At 40.1% G+C, this 15,891-nt stretch overlaps 1 protein-coding gene across 1 annotated transcript in view; it reads right to left on the bottom strand.

The window, feature by feature from the left end:
* Positions 1-354: 354 nt before the first annotated feature.
* slit2 (slit homolog 2 (Drosophila)) overlaps positions 355-15,891 on the bottom strand; it is an 89,550-nt gene continuing 74,013 nt past the window's right edge. The window contains exons 27-39 of the mRNA XM_053325527.1: positions 15,763-15,891; positions 14,313-14,437; positions 13,922-14,019; positions 12,229-12,368; positions 11,911-11,934; positions 9,700-9,793; positions 8,132-8,269; positions 6,709-6,949; positions 5,916-6,046; positions 5,661-5,815; positions 3,509-3,863; positions 1,761-1,975; positions 355-611 (exon numbers count right to left, since the gene is read on the bottom strand). The exon at positions 15,763-15,891 is cut by the window's right edge and continues 35 nt beyond it. Coding sequence (XP_053181502.1) covers positions 355-611; positions 1,761-1,975; positions 3,509-3,863; positions 5,661-5,815; positions 5,916-6,046; positions 6,709-6,949; positions 8,132-8,269; positions 9,700-9,793; positions 11,911-11,934; positions 12,229-12,368; positions 13,922-14,019; positions 14,313-14,437; positions 15,763-15,891 — 2,102 coding nt within the window. The remainder of the gene's footprint in view (positions 612-1,760; positions 1,976-3,508; positions 3,864-5,660; positions 5,816-5,915; positions 6,047-6,708; positions 6,950-8,131; positions 8,270-9,699; positions 9,794-11,910; positions 11,935-12,228; positions 12,369-13,921; positions 14,020-14,312; positions 14,438-15,762) is intronic.

The raw sequence follows: 15,891 nt of genomic DNA, 5'->3' as shown, positions 1-15,891 counted from the left end.
AATAAGTCTGTTTTTGTACTTTACAATACAATTCAACATCCCCACCGAGGAAGCATCAATCATCAGTCCAGCACTGACAAGGAAAGAAACTCTTTTTTAGTTGTTTCTCTTGTTTTTTTTTTTGTTTTTTTTTTTACTTTTTTAAAACTTTTTTTTCAAGGTTTTTAAAAAAAACAGGGTTGGTGGGGGGAGGACTGTGGAGGGTGAGGGTGGAGGGTTTTCTCAGGAGGAATCGGGGTCTTGGACAAGGGAATTCAGGGATCAAGTAAGGCGGGCAGGAACACAAAACATATCTGGAGAGGAGAAAATCTGCTGAGGGTGTTGTCTCTTTTTTAATTTGATTTTTTAACATTTTTATGAGGAACACTTTGTACAGCCGCACTTGACCACTTTCTCCACTTCCTGGACAAAGGAGGAGCCGTCAGTGCACTGGAAGGTGTATTTCCTGCGTTTGCTGCGCAGGGGGGTGCAGCAGGTGCCCTGTCCTTCTGCTCCCCCCGGGCAGCTGCCCCGACACTCTAGACGGGAGACCTTCTCCTGGGTTTGGCACGCCGCGTAGCCTTGCTGTCTTTGGTAGACGTCTCGGACCCGTTCCCCTCGGCAGGCCACCTCTGCGGGGAGGATGAGTAAACACGAGGGTTACAGGTTATCCTTTTATTGCTTGCTTGCTTTTACTGTTGTTTTGAAGCGGCAAAGACATGATGACAAAAGTGATCTTAATGGTGAGAATGAGACTAAGTAAGTCAACAGATCTGTGGACTGTAGAGAAAACACGAGGAGGCAAATAGACACCATAACAGATGACACACTGCAAAAATACCCTTAAACAAACAAAGAAAATATTGTATAATGCAGAGAAATTCACTATAATAAAAAGTATGCCAAGGAGCTAAGCAAAAAGGACTTCTTGAAACTACAATAAATGCTGCAACAAAAACTGACTTAAAACTATTAAAGAACAGTTGCATTAAAACTTTAGATATTCAAGATGAAGATTATTTACAATAACATTAATTATGTCTTAGATAAAGAAGTCTTATTTACTCCTAAATTTACCTGTCATGCATAATACACAATGCTATTCATTCTCATTTCTTGTCAGCTTTAGCGGAAAAATAGGTTGTAATAGATTGAATAAGAACAACAATAACAAGTTTAATACTGTAACATCAACAAAGATTAATAAGATTTTCTTGGATGAGAAAAAAAATAAAACTTAAGCATCATAAAATAATACATTATGACTTCATTGAATTGGGATTTTTGCAGTGCATAATTTGAAAGATGAAAAATACATGTTAGATGAAATGAAGCATAGGCAGTGGGTAGACGCACTATGGGTTGCAGTAGGAACAGGGAAGAAAGTCAGAAAAAGAGGCAGACAGTTAGATCTGACCAGGCAGTCTCACCTGAGTTACCCCCCGCGTGGGATTAAGAGGAAGCTCAGGAGGTGCTGAGTTGAAAAAGCATTGGGTTAGAAGCGTTAATGCAGAAACATTAACACTGTTAGATGTGCACACACTAAGGACCGGCTTCTCATGAGAATTTACAAGTAACAGAAGCAGCAGAAGCTTAGAAGAGGTTCTGTTAAAAGAAATAGTTTCGATTGAAAAGCTTGAAAAGTGCTTAAAGTATTATTTGTAGAGATTTGTAAGAAGTTGGTTTACTGTACACAGAGATAATATGTAGCACATGCAGACACACCCAACATGCCCCCTCACCTCCCCCCCGAACACGGTTTTATGTTTTGTTTTTCTCACCTCTATCGCATGCCTCCCCTGTATATCCACTGTTACACTCGCAGTACGCTTTGCCCAGGCCCGATACTCTACATTTGCCATGTTTGCAGCGAGACAGACTGCAGGGGTTAGCTGCGTCTTGGTCCTGCTCATCACAAAGTACGCCGGCAAAACCAGGCTGGCAGCGACAGGAGTACGAGTAGGAGTTGATTGGAAGGCAGGTGCCATGAATACACCTGAGGATGGAGGAAGGAATGACAGGAAAGATAAAGATGTGGGCAGATGCATCACTCCATCACAAACACATTTACATTCCTGCTCACCATTATTGGCATCCCTACATTTTTTGCATAACCTGTACAATATCTTCAGAAATAAATGGAAATGTACCAAATTTATATCATCAGGATCTTTTAATTGGAGGTTCAAAGTAATTTTACAAAGAAAATAGTTTTTTCAATTTACATATTGTAATTTCAAAGAAGAAACAGGAAAAAACTGCATGTGCAGCAATAATGGCACCCCTCTTTAGTATTTGGTTGCACACCCTTTGGCAGTGATGACAGCCTCCAAACGTTTCTTGTAGCCATCTATAAGCTTCTTGCACTCCTCAGCTGGTATTTTCTCCCACTTCTTCCTTTGCAAATTGTTCAAGCTCTTGAACGTTTGTAAGTTTCCAATGCCAGATTTCAGCTCATTCCAAAGATTTTCAATCAGATTGAGATCAGGACTCATTGCTGGCCATTTTAAACAGTCAATCTTTTACTTTTCAACCATTCCTGCATGCTTTTGGATGTTTGCTTTGGGTCTTTGTCTTGCTGGAGGACCCATGATCTTCACCTCAAACCAAGTTTTCTCACACTGGGTAGGACATTTCGCTCTAAAACTTTTGATAATTCTCTGATTTCATGATTCCTGTGATATGGTCAAGGCTTCCAGCAGTCCTCCACCATGCTTTACTGTTGGTAGGGTGTTCTTTTCCGTGTAGGCTTCATTGCGCCGTCTGTAAACAAACTGTTGGTGTGCATTGCCAAAAAGCTCTATTTTTGTTTCATCTGTCCACAGAACATTTTGTCAGAAGGATTGTGGTTTGTCCAGGTACTCTTTGGCAAAGATTAGTCGTTCCTTTTTATGTCTTTTCCTCAGCAATGGTGTCTTCCTTGGCCTTCGCCCATAAAGCCCTGTTTGGTCTCATACATTTTTCTCTTCCTCCCACGTCCAGGGAGGTTCTTGACAGTTCCATGCTTGGCAAACTTTAACTTTACGCACTGTTGAAACAAGGATACCAAGGTCTTTGGAGATGGCCTTATACCCTTTGGAGGTCTTGTATTTGCTAATAATCACACTTCTGATGTCCTCAGACAGCTCCTTTGTCTTCACCATTGTGACAAAGGAACATGGGATGACAGATGGCTTTTTAAAACATGGAAGTCATCATTCATTGGCTAATTCATGTTACATGGGCACAGACAATTTATCACAGGTGATTCTCATTTGTGATTTACCACAGGTGAGTCATAATGTGTTTCTATACTGGTTTACAGCAAAGGGTGCCAATACCAGTGACACAGCAGGCTTTACGTTCCTCCCTTTGTTTATTGTTTTAAATTGTTGTTTATCATTTGCTCTTTTGTATCAAACACGAGTTCTCTATAGAAAATAAGAGGATATTCCACATTATGTACTTAAACTTCATGGGTGCCAATAATGGTGAGCAGGACTGTACATAAAAACTACTACTACTACTACTACTTGTGTCAAAAACTCACTTGTTGCCATCACAGGGGTTGTTGACTTGCTGGTCACACAGTGTTCCTGTCCAGCCCGGGTGGCAGGTGCAGGTGAAGCCACGGTGCCCTGTTGGGTGGCAATCCCCCTGGACGCAGGCACCTTTCTGGCAGGGCTGGCAGCCTGGCTCCACCCCGTGGCCCAGCCACTGTCTAGTGGTGCTCTGTGCAGTCCCAGAGTTTGGAGCCCTGGGCCCCAGCCCAGCTCCCAGGTCCTGTAGCTTCCCATTGATATATAGGTTACGGAGGCAGCCGTGGAAGCTGGTGCCATTGCGTCCGCCTGAGCCCTGCTGCAGGGCTGACAGACCTCCAGAGGGTGAGGCACGCTCTGGCATACCTGGAAGTGATTAGAAACATCAGAGCATTATTAATGCAAAGGTAAAATATCTAAGTATATATCAAAAATGCATATAATTTTTTGAAAGATTGTACTCTGTGTTTCACAAAGAAAATTTTGATTGGATGTGATAAAAGGTCAGAGAAAAGGGAGAGATAAATCTAAGACAATTACAGTTTTTCTCAGTCGCGTTGGTACATTCCTCAGATCAGAATTAAAATTCTCAAAACTACTTGTTCAAGATCGCGGGTGCAAGCGGCCGAAATGAGCTTCCTCTGGGCTTTCCCTTAGAGATAGGGTGAGAAGCTTGGTCATTCGTGAGGAGCTTGGAGTAGACCCAGTACAGTTTTCTCTAAGGAGATTGTCCTATGTTCACATTTCTACTTTTGTTTTTTTCTTTGTGCTATGCAGTGCTGTCTTTTCCTTTCTGTATCTCAATGACATGGTCTGTCAACAAATTACAGTACAAACAGTAAAAGCGTAAATGTGAATCTTGTCCAGTCTCTTGCAATCAACCTCCCACATACACTAAGGTGTAACTTACAATTCACAATAATTGTCTTCAAAACTTTAGCCATAGTTTACATCAGAACATCCCTCCAGGGTACACTGTTATATTGACAACATGACTAAGCAATTTGACTGTCTTACCTGTACACAATGACACAAGGACTTGTCATTCTGATGGCACTGACATGTTCATTGACACAGATTTACTTTTGAGAGCAGAACAAGAGACTGGCTTTTGCAGGTAATCCATGGTGTTTTGCTGTTTGTACGAATTGTTTTGAGAAATGCACTTACTGTTTTGCAAATGTCGAAGATGATTCGAGAAATGTACCAAAGCTACTGAGAAAAACTGTACTGTAAATGGTAAAACTGATCATACTAGTCATACTATTTAAATGCAAAGCTAAAACTGTTTTAGGATTTAGTTTAACAATGACTGTTGTTCATGAGTTATAGTAAGTCCATTGATAGGTCTTGCCCTGGCCAAGGAAACAACTAACATGTATGATATATAGTCTGGTTTACGCACAGATTTGAAAACCAATCACAGAAACATGAAACCTTTTGTAAAACAAATTAAAAACGTGTGCTCTCTTTCTGGCCCCAGTCAGTACATGTGCTGCAGTGTTTTGAATTAAACTGCTGTTTATCTTTTTTTTTGGGTACTTCACTAAAAAGAGTCTTGCAGTAATCAAGCCAGCAGCCAATGATAAAAGGATGCATTAGTCTCTCAGTTCCTTTTCCAAATAAATGGCTGCCAATACTCTAAGATGATTAAAGCTACTTCTGGTGATATTTCTTGTAGGTTTCAAATTTCAAATGGGGATCAAAATACACATCAAGGTTACTTTTGGTTTTAAGTGTTTTTGCGACTTTGCTCTAATAGAAAACAAACTTTTTTAATCTTTGTTCATTGGAGGAACCTCAGAGGTGATCCAAAGAGTGCAACAGCCCATGAAGGTTGCCTAATACCGTGTAACCATCACAATACATTTGTTACATAATACTGACAAAGTGAATGAGCTCATCATTCAAGAAATAATGTATTAATTAGAAAATATTTCACATAGTAAATAGAGTACAAATAATGTACATTCATACACAATGACAGCCTTTTAGATTTTCAGGTTAATACATCAGTCTATACAGCTGGGAGCTTAAAATCCTCTTTGACCTGCAGAAGACTGAAGTATGTGTGTCATGTGTACACACACGCACACACACACACACACACACACACACACACACACACACACACACACACACACACTGTGCTTGGGTCCTTACCTCCCAGGTAAAGTGGGGAATCTATGTTGAGTGTGGACTGTTTGTTGATGGAATTGATGGATTTGGGCGGCCCGCCATCGATGGACAGAGACAGCGTCTGGTCTGATGCTACCAACTCCACAGCGTGGAAACTGCCATCATTCACTGTCTCCACACTGAGAGAGAGAGAGAGCTTGTCTAAGTATTTGTGTCATCCATCATGTGAGTGTGCTGTGGGACATTTCTGCTGGTGCTGCTGCTCAAATGTGTGTGTACCTGTATATAGCAGAAGGAGGGTAGGACCCAGTGTCGTAGCTAACCCGCAGGCGTCCCCTGTACAGCTCCATGGCGATGTGATCATTGTCCCCTTTATACAACAACACGCCACTGTCCTCATCCGTAGCAATCTGAAAACAAAGTGGGATGGGCATGTAAGGGAACTTATTGCCAGTGGTGGAAGATGTATTCAAATCCTTTGCTAAGTAAAAGTTAGTCACTAATTGTGTGTGAGCAGGTAGTGTACAGTGAGTTTTTAGAGCCTTTTCTCTAAAAACAAGTGCCTGCTGTGGCTACAAATAACAATATGACATCAGTGACATTCACCTTGTAGGTTCACAGTACGCAGATTATCATTTCATAAATATGTTATCAGCAAGATGTACTTAAAGTATGAAAAGTAAAAGTACTTGGGCCCTGTGATTTATACATTATATTTTTAGATTGGTTTTACTGACGTATCTCTGCACAAGCAGCATTTCAGTGTTACAGAGGTGGAGTTGTTTTTAAGTAGGCCTACTGTAAAGTTGTATACATACATACATACATACATACATACATACATACATACACATATATGTATATGTATATGTTTATATATATCTATACACATATATTAAAAAAAAAATATATATATTAATCTCAAAAAGTAATGAGTAAACAAAGCTGTAAAATAAATGTTGTGGAGGGAAATAGAAGCAGAAGTATAAAGCTGCATGAAATGGTAATGCTATAAATGTACTTATTGTGTTTACTTTACTCTACTTTCCATTTCATGACACAGTGAGCGCACCTGAAGGGTGATGTTGGTCTGTGGTGAGATGAGACCGGAGGGAAGCTGCAGGTAGGACTCGCGGTTGACAAAGTTGACACTGACTAGTGTCTCACAGCGCTCGCCCTCATAGCCTTGGAGACACTGGCAGCGGGGGTCTGTTTCCATGACAACGCACTGCGCCCCGTTGAGGCACTCATGATTGTCACAGGGGCTGGTGCGAGGGAGGACCATGGGGGGAGAGAACTCGCAGAACAACCCACTGCAACAAATACAAACACACACACACACACACACACACACACACACACACACACACATATACACACACATTAAATATAGCATGCTTGAAATGGTTTTCTCCCAGATTGTAAGTCTGTTGCTGATATAGTAAGTATGAGGGACAGCTAATATGTATAATGCAGAGAACACTAAAGTACTTCTATTTAGAGTTAAGAGTGTCCTCAACAACTTTAAAGCCAAGACGTAATAGAATGAAAAATATCAAGAATTAAGAAGATTTTTTTCAACAAAAAAAAGTGATATTTATTTTGATAATTTAACACTGAAAGACTCAGCTTGTCTGCTTTGTCAATGCTGTGTCAGTGTGGTTAGATCACATGTTGGACAACAGAAGGTAATAGCCCCACATCATGTCATCAGTTTTTGGTTCAAATAGTGCTCAATCTTGATTGGTGCATGGAAATGCATGTTTTTCCTGAAGAGACCCACTCGTGAGCGAAACGTGTAAAAAGATAAAACACAGCAGACAGAAATGTCTTATGTCAAATAACCAAGACTGGAAAACTTTAGGAGAAACTTGTGTACATGTAGGACCACATAAGCAATAGGCCTTTTGAGGTGTGATGATGGAGATTAAATTAATTAAGAATTGAAACTTGCTTGAAACTAGAATAATAACACTGTGAACATGTTATCTTCACATTTGTTTTGTTTCTCTTGTCAAATTGTGGTACTGCAGCAGTCAACAAGGACTCTTAAAACTCCTTTTTATGAGTGCTCTCGAGGACTATTTGACACCTGAGATTTGAGAGTAGGCTACCATAAGGAATTCCCAAGATAGATAGATAGATAGATGGATAGATAGATAGACTGTTACAGTTGCAATAACTGACAATGGACACAAGGGGGAGCCCCTTCTACACCACCTGAAATAAATCTCAGTTAGCAGGGGGTAATTGGGATGAAAGCATTTTTTTGGAAAACAGACTCAATCAGGACAGTCTAGCAAATGTTGATACTTCAGTTTGGAAAAAGTAATTGAACAAAAACAATCTGTTAGAAATGTTCAGATGAGCATAGGCCAGTAATGCAGAAAAATTAAGATGCATTGCACCGATCTGTTTGTCGTAACCATTTGGTTTAATGGTAACAGTTTAACAGTAACAGTACGTGTGACTTCCTGCTGGAAAGTACACCTCACCTGTATCCCTCTGGACAGACGCAGGTGTATCCGTTGACGGCATCAATGCACTGACCTCCATTCTGACACTTGTTTTCTTCACAGTCGTCATAGTCCAGCTCACAGTGCTCACCGACGTAGCCTGGAGTACACTCACACCTACAATGCACACATGCGCACACACAGATAGAGACAGATGAACTTGTTGATACTGTTGACACCATCTGCAATGCTCTTTGCAACAACACAGCTGCTTTTGGTTAAACAAACTGTATCTGCCTGTGGGTGGATTTTGTTGTAATTGGTTGTGTTGAGGACATTTTAACACTGAAAGGAAAACATGTCAATTCCTTTTTGACCCTGACCCTGACACACACACACACACACACACACACACACACACACACACACACATTTCATATCAGGGTTATGCCAGCGCAGCAAACAGCAAATAATGTGCCAATTATTAACTTTATGATGAGGAATTTTGAGTTTAATAGCTGCTTCTTCACAATTCAAGCAGTGCCTGTATTCCCAGGAGAAAACGATGAGACTGTTTGGGCTATTTCAGTTACACGTTAACACGTTAAGGCATCTGAATCGTTGGTTTTAGTACAATAGTAACACACGTGTTAAAGCCTATAACGTGTGAACGCCTATAACACATAATTAGAATATTTCGTAGATTTTGTGGTTGTTGAATAAATGTTCACATTTATTAGAATTTTTATTTGGTCTCATACTTATTATTAACCTTCTAACATTATAGATCCATTTCTTCTTGAATTCATTCATCCAGGGTAGGGTCCGTTACGCTCGTCTGTCCATTGAAAGTGAATGGAATTTATACGCACACATGTTTTAGTATAGTGTGATGGCATAAAATGCCCCTGATAGCATGAATGTTCACACACACACACACACACACACACACACACACACACACACACACACACACACACACACACTCACTCACTCACTCACTCACTCACTCACTCACTCACTCACTCACTCACTCACTCACTCACTCACTCACTCACTCACTCACACACACACACACACACACACACACACACACACACACACACACACACACACACACACACACACACACACACACACACACACACACACAGTTTTGAAAGAAAAAACAATCAATAAAAGGTGCATTTAAAAGCTTAATGCCTTGTGCACACACAAGCACACACACTGAGGCACGGGCACACTATGCTGACCACAGTACAAACTGCAAAGGAGTAAAACTAAAGCAAGGTTCAGATAAAATCTGGACAGGAAACCTTATGAGGGAGCCAAACTCACACTCCCAACACCTCCCCTCCAAGCACACACACACACACGCACACACACACACACAAACTCACACAAACACAAGGAACTTATCTCTGCAGGGAAAAATCGGCAAATCATTTATTTCAGTGTGGGAAATGTTGGTACTCAAATCCAGCGGGAGACAGCACTGCTAACTCCGCTAATTCTGTGTTTGTGTGTACTGTATATGTGTGTGTGAGTGTGTGTGTGTGTATGTGTGTGTGTGAGTGCATGTGTATGTGCATGTGTTGTCCACTCACTTGTATCCCTGGGGGGTCAGAATGCACTTTGAATCGTGCTGACATGGGTTCAGCTCTGGGGCACAGAAATCCAGCTTCTCTTCACATAGCTCCCCTAGAACACGCACACGCACACACACAGACACACACGCACACGTACACAAACCTCAATACCATTTTAATACTACAGTACTGCATACTGTAAACAATTTGGGGATATTATAAAAACATCTCTATATTTTCAACTTTCTGCTTTTGCATTTTAGCATGACTGAGTGTATTGGTGTGTATACTGTATATATTACTGTTTGAAATTTGTGTGTGTGTGTATGTGTGTGTGTGTGTGTGTGTGTGTGTGTGTGTGTGTGTGTGTGTGTGTGTGTGTTGTATGGGTGTGCACTCTGATGATGGATGACTCTCTTGCGACCAAGACCAAGACAGTGGTCTGATAAATGATCTCATCTCTGGGAATGTCATATTCCTGATCATATTCCCTGGTGTATCCCGATGTTCCTGAATCTCAGAACTCTAAATTGATTACTGATGAGGCATCAGAGAATAAACCAATACTCCTGCCAACACAATGTCCACAGTGGGGATAATTATCTGATCACTTGGGTCTCAATGAGAATGTGTGTGAAACGATGGGAGATGTGTATGTATGTTTGTGCTGCAATACGTTAAAGTAACATCGGATATATATAAAGTATCCAGTGTAACAACAAAAGTAATCAAACAACAGAAAAGATGGCTAAAGTGATGGCTCCAAAATTAGTGAAAAGTTGTTGGATGAAATGTGACAGTAATTATGTCCACATTAGTAACTGTGTGTGCTATCTCATTTATTTATAAGATAAAAACCACCACATGTTCTATTAATAGTGGGTGTCTCCTTTTCACAGTCTTTTAGTTTTAGAAAAATGTCAATTGCATCTGTAAGTTGTTTTAATTAAGAGGAAACAGCTGCTATTAAAAGAGCTGCAGATGTAGTTCAAATTTCAAAATTGCAACTGAAATAAAGCAACTGCTCATTTGTCGCATTTAATTTTCAAGTTAAACCTTCTATATGATTTGCAGTATTAGGAGTGGGTGGACAGGTTGAGATATTAGATATTATTTGTTTATTTCTCATATATATGCCTGTGAAAAATACAACATGCTAAAATAAAGTCGGTCACTAAAAAGCAGTCACATAACCTATATGACAACTTCAAAGTGATACACAGTAAGTTACATGATTAGGTAGCAGGCAGAAGCTTTGGGTGACAACACGTCACCTCAACTTTAATTCTATTTTGTGGGTGAATTATCTATAACTATCTACTTAAAAGATAAGCCTAGATATATTTACTTGATGCCATAAGCCTACAATGTTGTCCAAAAACAAAACACAAAAATGAACCACACCATTGCAGCGGTCGACATGTTACTTTGCAATGAACATGAGCTCTCAATCCAACATACATCACCCTGCTATCCTAAATACTCACTAGTGCACCAATTTAGCAACTGAAAATATCCTCCAAAAATATGCTATTTAATCCGTTTGAGTTTGTAAAAACTGCAGTGCCCAGCTGTTTAATGAAATGACTTAACCCTTTTAAAAAATGAAACTATTCATGACCTTTTAAAGATTAATATCGTCAGCAAAAATCAGTTAACTTATGGAAGATTTAAAATATCTAAAAAAGACTGATCAAATAAAGACATAAAGTGAAATACAATACATTTTGTTATTTAATTTTTTATGTATGCATGTACTATGCCATAATTAAATGAGAAACATACTATCTAAGAGGGCAATAATTTCCATGCTACAATAAAATCATGCAAATAACGTGTATTGTACTTCATTGTATTTCTTTGGTTTGCTTTTATCAAGATTTTAAATCTTGCATAGCACTTGGAGCTGAGAGCAGTTATTGTTTAATGTCAAAATGTTCACCTGGAAGATTGAGACACAGTCAGCTTCAAGTTTATGGTGGTAATAACATGTATGCATAAAGCAGCAAGCAGAACAACCACAGACATCCGAGAGGATGAATTACAAACTCAGTGGTCTGTTTGAACATCAAGGACATGCACTGCTAACATGGAGCATGACTGCATACAGTATGTGGTGCTGAATATCATATTTCTCGGGAGCGTGGATAAATCATGGGAAATGAGGGAAGGAAGGAAAGGGATGGGAGGGAAGTAAAGCGAGAGGGACAGAGACAAGAACAGACTAACCTCTCTCCACCTCATTGGTAGCAGCTGCAACCACAAAACAAAACAAAACAAAAAAAAGACGACAGATGATAGAAAGCAGAGCAAGACAAGAAAAAAGACACAAGACAGCGAAGACATAGAAAGACAGAGAGAGAACACCGCCACAAAGGTTAGCACTCAGAGATGATTAGCACAGTGCAAAAGCAGACAAACAAGTAGCAGCAGACCAGTGTTAGTTAGAAAAAAATTACAAATTAACTGTTTATTACTGTAAAAAAAAAAGGCTTTCCTTTTCTATTTGTGTATGTTTCAGTGGACACAGTGTTATTCATGTGTTACCTGTGTATTCTGGTGAACACATGCATGTATAGTTGTTGATTCCATCCACACAGGTAGAGTTGTTCTCACAGTCATTGTCTTCACAGTCGTCAATGTTGATTTCGCACGCGTCGCCTTCAAAGCCCTCTGGACACACACACCTGAGATATCACAGATGCTTTTAAGCAGGTGTCAAAGGATAAACACATGAAGACATTTTACAACAGAAATCTTTGGGACCTCTAGATGAGAAAGACACACACACACACACACACACACACACACACACACAGCCCCTAACAGCAGAGTCAGCTCCATCTACATATTCCCAGTAGAGTCATTATTCTGTTAACGTGAGCGTGCCTCAACTCTGTAACTACTACTCAGGTTTATTACTCTGCACACACATACGCACAAACACACACACACACACACACACACACACACACACACACACACACACACACACCACATTCGGAGTGGTATATTATGGGTCTAATAAAGAGCTCTTATGCGGCACACACTCTGTTGGATTAATATTTCATTATATAGTCAATGACAGCTCTTCACGATGAATATTCCACCCCCTACGCCAGAGGAGGGGGAAAAAAAGCATACAGAGATGGAAATACAGACCCACAGAGATTGAAGTGAAAAAGTAACAGAAGAGAAAGACAAGGGCAAAGGAAGAGACAGAAGGAGAGGAACAGGAGGAGCTGTGATCTTGGGTTGGTCTAATTGTCTGTGTGGGTGGTTTAAATGAGCTTAGAGCATGCAGACAGGCGTTAGCTCCCCTCCTGTTAATACTAAACAGCCTAATGAAGAGAAGGCGATTCTCACAGCAGGGCCGTCCTGCTCAGAGACAGACGGAGGACAGAGCCATTCCCCTGAGCCATTTACTTCCTGTAAACCTATTCCCACCTGTCATAAGTAGTGAAGTATCATTGATGTAATTATCAACTGAGGGTCCACAGATCACATGCTGCTGTGTCTGCTGCCGTTCACAATGGTTGCTGCTTCACTGGTTTATTGACATCTGACATCTGAGGTCTGATAATTACCTTTTTGCATAATTCACCCTGCAGGTATGTGCTTATGTTTCCTTTTAAGGTAAACATAGAGGTTTTAATGTGACCCGGGTGATTTTATTTACTATTTAAATTTATTCAGAAACTTCATTGCTAAGACCTGAGGATGCTGGAACCACACAAATGATGTAGCTAAACAGTTACTTAAAAGGAAAAAATTTAAGTTGTTTCTTCCCCATCTTGTAGAGCTATTATTTTAACCTCCTCTCCCCACAGCAGATATGCACACACATATATTTTTGCAATCCATTAGACAAAACAGATATTTTGTGTATATTTCACCTCCACATAAGAGGTTTAAAGCCACTATGTGTAGATTTTGGACATTTCTGACTTTAAAAGCCCCTTAGTGGTAGTATAAAAAGACATGCATGCATGCCTTAAAAATCAGAGGTCTCTATCCTAATGTGAGATAAACCTAATGACATCATTAGGGAAATTTTTCATTCTTTGGAAAGAACCACAGAGACATTATACATGTTATTTTTTTGTTTCTTTTGACAGGCTGAGTAGTATTCCTTATGACAAGTAAACCACAATCATGAGAAAAATCGCTGGAAAACCTCTTTAACAAAAGGGATAACTGCCAATACTAACTGACTGGCTAATTACTGTGAGAGTCTCACCAAAAGTTGCTCCCCTCTCCTTCCTTCAGATGACAAGTTCCTCCGTTCTGGCAAGGGTTGCTTATACAGGCGTGGATGGGCTCCTCACAGTTTTGGCCCTGCAGAAGCACACAAACACACATACCCAGACACACACATTCAGTGCTTCCAAAAACAACAGCCTCTCATCATATTTGCATGTAATATCATATTTGTATGTATTGTCCTAGATGTAAGTATTTGATCACGGGTTCAATACAAATGCAAATGTATTCATCTGTTAGCTTTCAAACTGTAGGAATCAAGTCTTTGTGTGTGTGTGCGAGTGTATGTGTGTGTATGTGTGTGTGTGTGTGTGTGTGTGTGTGTGTGTGTGTGTGTGCGCGCGCGTGCTTATTCTGTGTATGATTACCTTAAATCCATAGGGGCAGGTGCAGCGGTAGTAGTGCACAGGGTCATTGGAGCATGTGCCGTCATTCTTGCATGGGTTCGACAGGCAGGGCTCACACTTGGCCTGGATACTCATATCTACTGGGCCTATGTGATGTAAACACACCAACCCACACACACAAAAAATCATACACACCGGAGAGATGATTAGTTTTATTTGATGTTGTTGGCTGTGGAAAGTAAGACAAGTAGGTATACACACACTCAGACAGCTGTACATTGTCAGGGATCTGCATAGACCTCACATCAATCTGATGCACATAAGGATGGTGGTTTGTCCAAATGAATGCTGTGTATTTTTGACATTTCACTTTAAATTTAAAAATGAATTAAAATAAATCATAAAATATCCTCTTTTTAAGTAAAAATTGTATAACTGAAAAAGAAAACATTGTGTAAAGTAAGGACTTACTACTATTACATAATTCATGTGCACACATTAAAAATAAGATGGGAGATTTTCTTTGCAGGGCTGTGACATGTACAGAAGACATACAGTAAGTCTGCAACGAAACCCCAAGAACATCAGTTTTTAACAGTTGGGACAAACAACTCTGGTCAGAACATGAGGGCTGAAAGGGAAGAAGAGCGGTTCAATCTGGTTGGGGATCAAAGGGCGAACCAGGAAAACTGGGCTGGGATTGTCTGGAGGAGGTCAGGTGGGAGAGACCGAGGAGGAAGTACTTAGATGCAACTGGCTACTTTACCTGGCACCAGAAAACCACAAGGCCCCGGGACTTCTACAGTGCGTCAGTTAGATTAGGTTTAAAAATAGGTTTCAGTCATGTGTTCACAGTTGATGTGATTCAGTAGGGTTAAGGGTTGGGGTTAACAGTCAGTAGCATTTTACAATATGATGACTTACAGCCAAAATCATGCTCACAAGCAAAAATTGTGATGTTCATATAAATTTAAAATCAACATTCCATTGATGTCCAGTGAAAACCACATATCTCCACATGTGATGGTTTTAAGGTTTTCAGCTAAACTTTTGTGGGTTCATACAATTATCCCATTTATTATGATAACAAAACTTGTTAAAAACTCATTCAAGTATGTACAAATGAACCCCAAATCTTGAACCAGAGTGTGTTTTTCTTTTTCCATGAAACTTTTGCATTTTGGAGATGCATGGTTTTCCTTGGACAGCAACTATTTGTAATTGGCAGCTTGTGGTCTCCTGTAGGAGTCTTCATTCAAGTGTGTTTACGTCTGTTGGAACTCCATAATAATGGTTTGCTTGTCATACTCTATATATGTCATGTTTTTTGACAAATTATTGAATTGATTTTACAGTATATTTACATTGTAAATGCAAATGTGTCTCTATATACAGTATGTACATCTGCTAGCATGTGCATGTGTTCCTGTCATTGTCTCAGTACAGTGTGTGAATGACAGTGTGTGTTTACCTGTGCAGGTGAATTTCTTGGAAGGCGTGGTGAGCAGCAGTTTGTCGGCCATGTCACCGGGCCCGGCACATCGGGCAATGCCAGGCTCCTTGTAGCCGCTCTTTACCCAGTCTGACAGCCACTGCATGT

This window comes from Scomber japonicus, chromosome 2 (assembly GCF_027409825.1).
Source record: "Scomber japonicus isolate fScoJap1 chromosome 2, fScoJap1.pri, whole genome shotgun sequence".
NCBI classification, from domain to species: Eukaryota; Metazoa; Chordata; class Actinopteri; order Scombriformes; family Scombridae; genus Scomber; species Scomber japonicus.
This window is presented reverse-complemented; position numbering and strand designations above follow the sequence as displayed.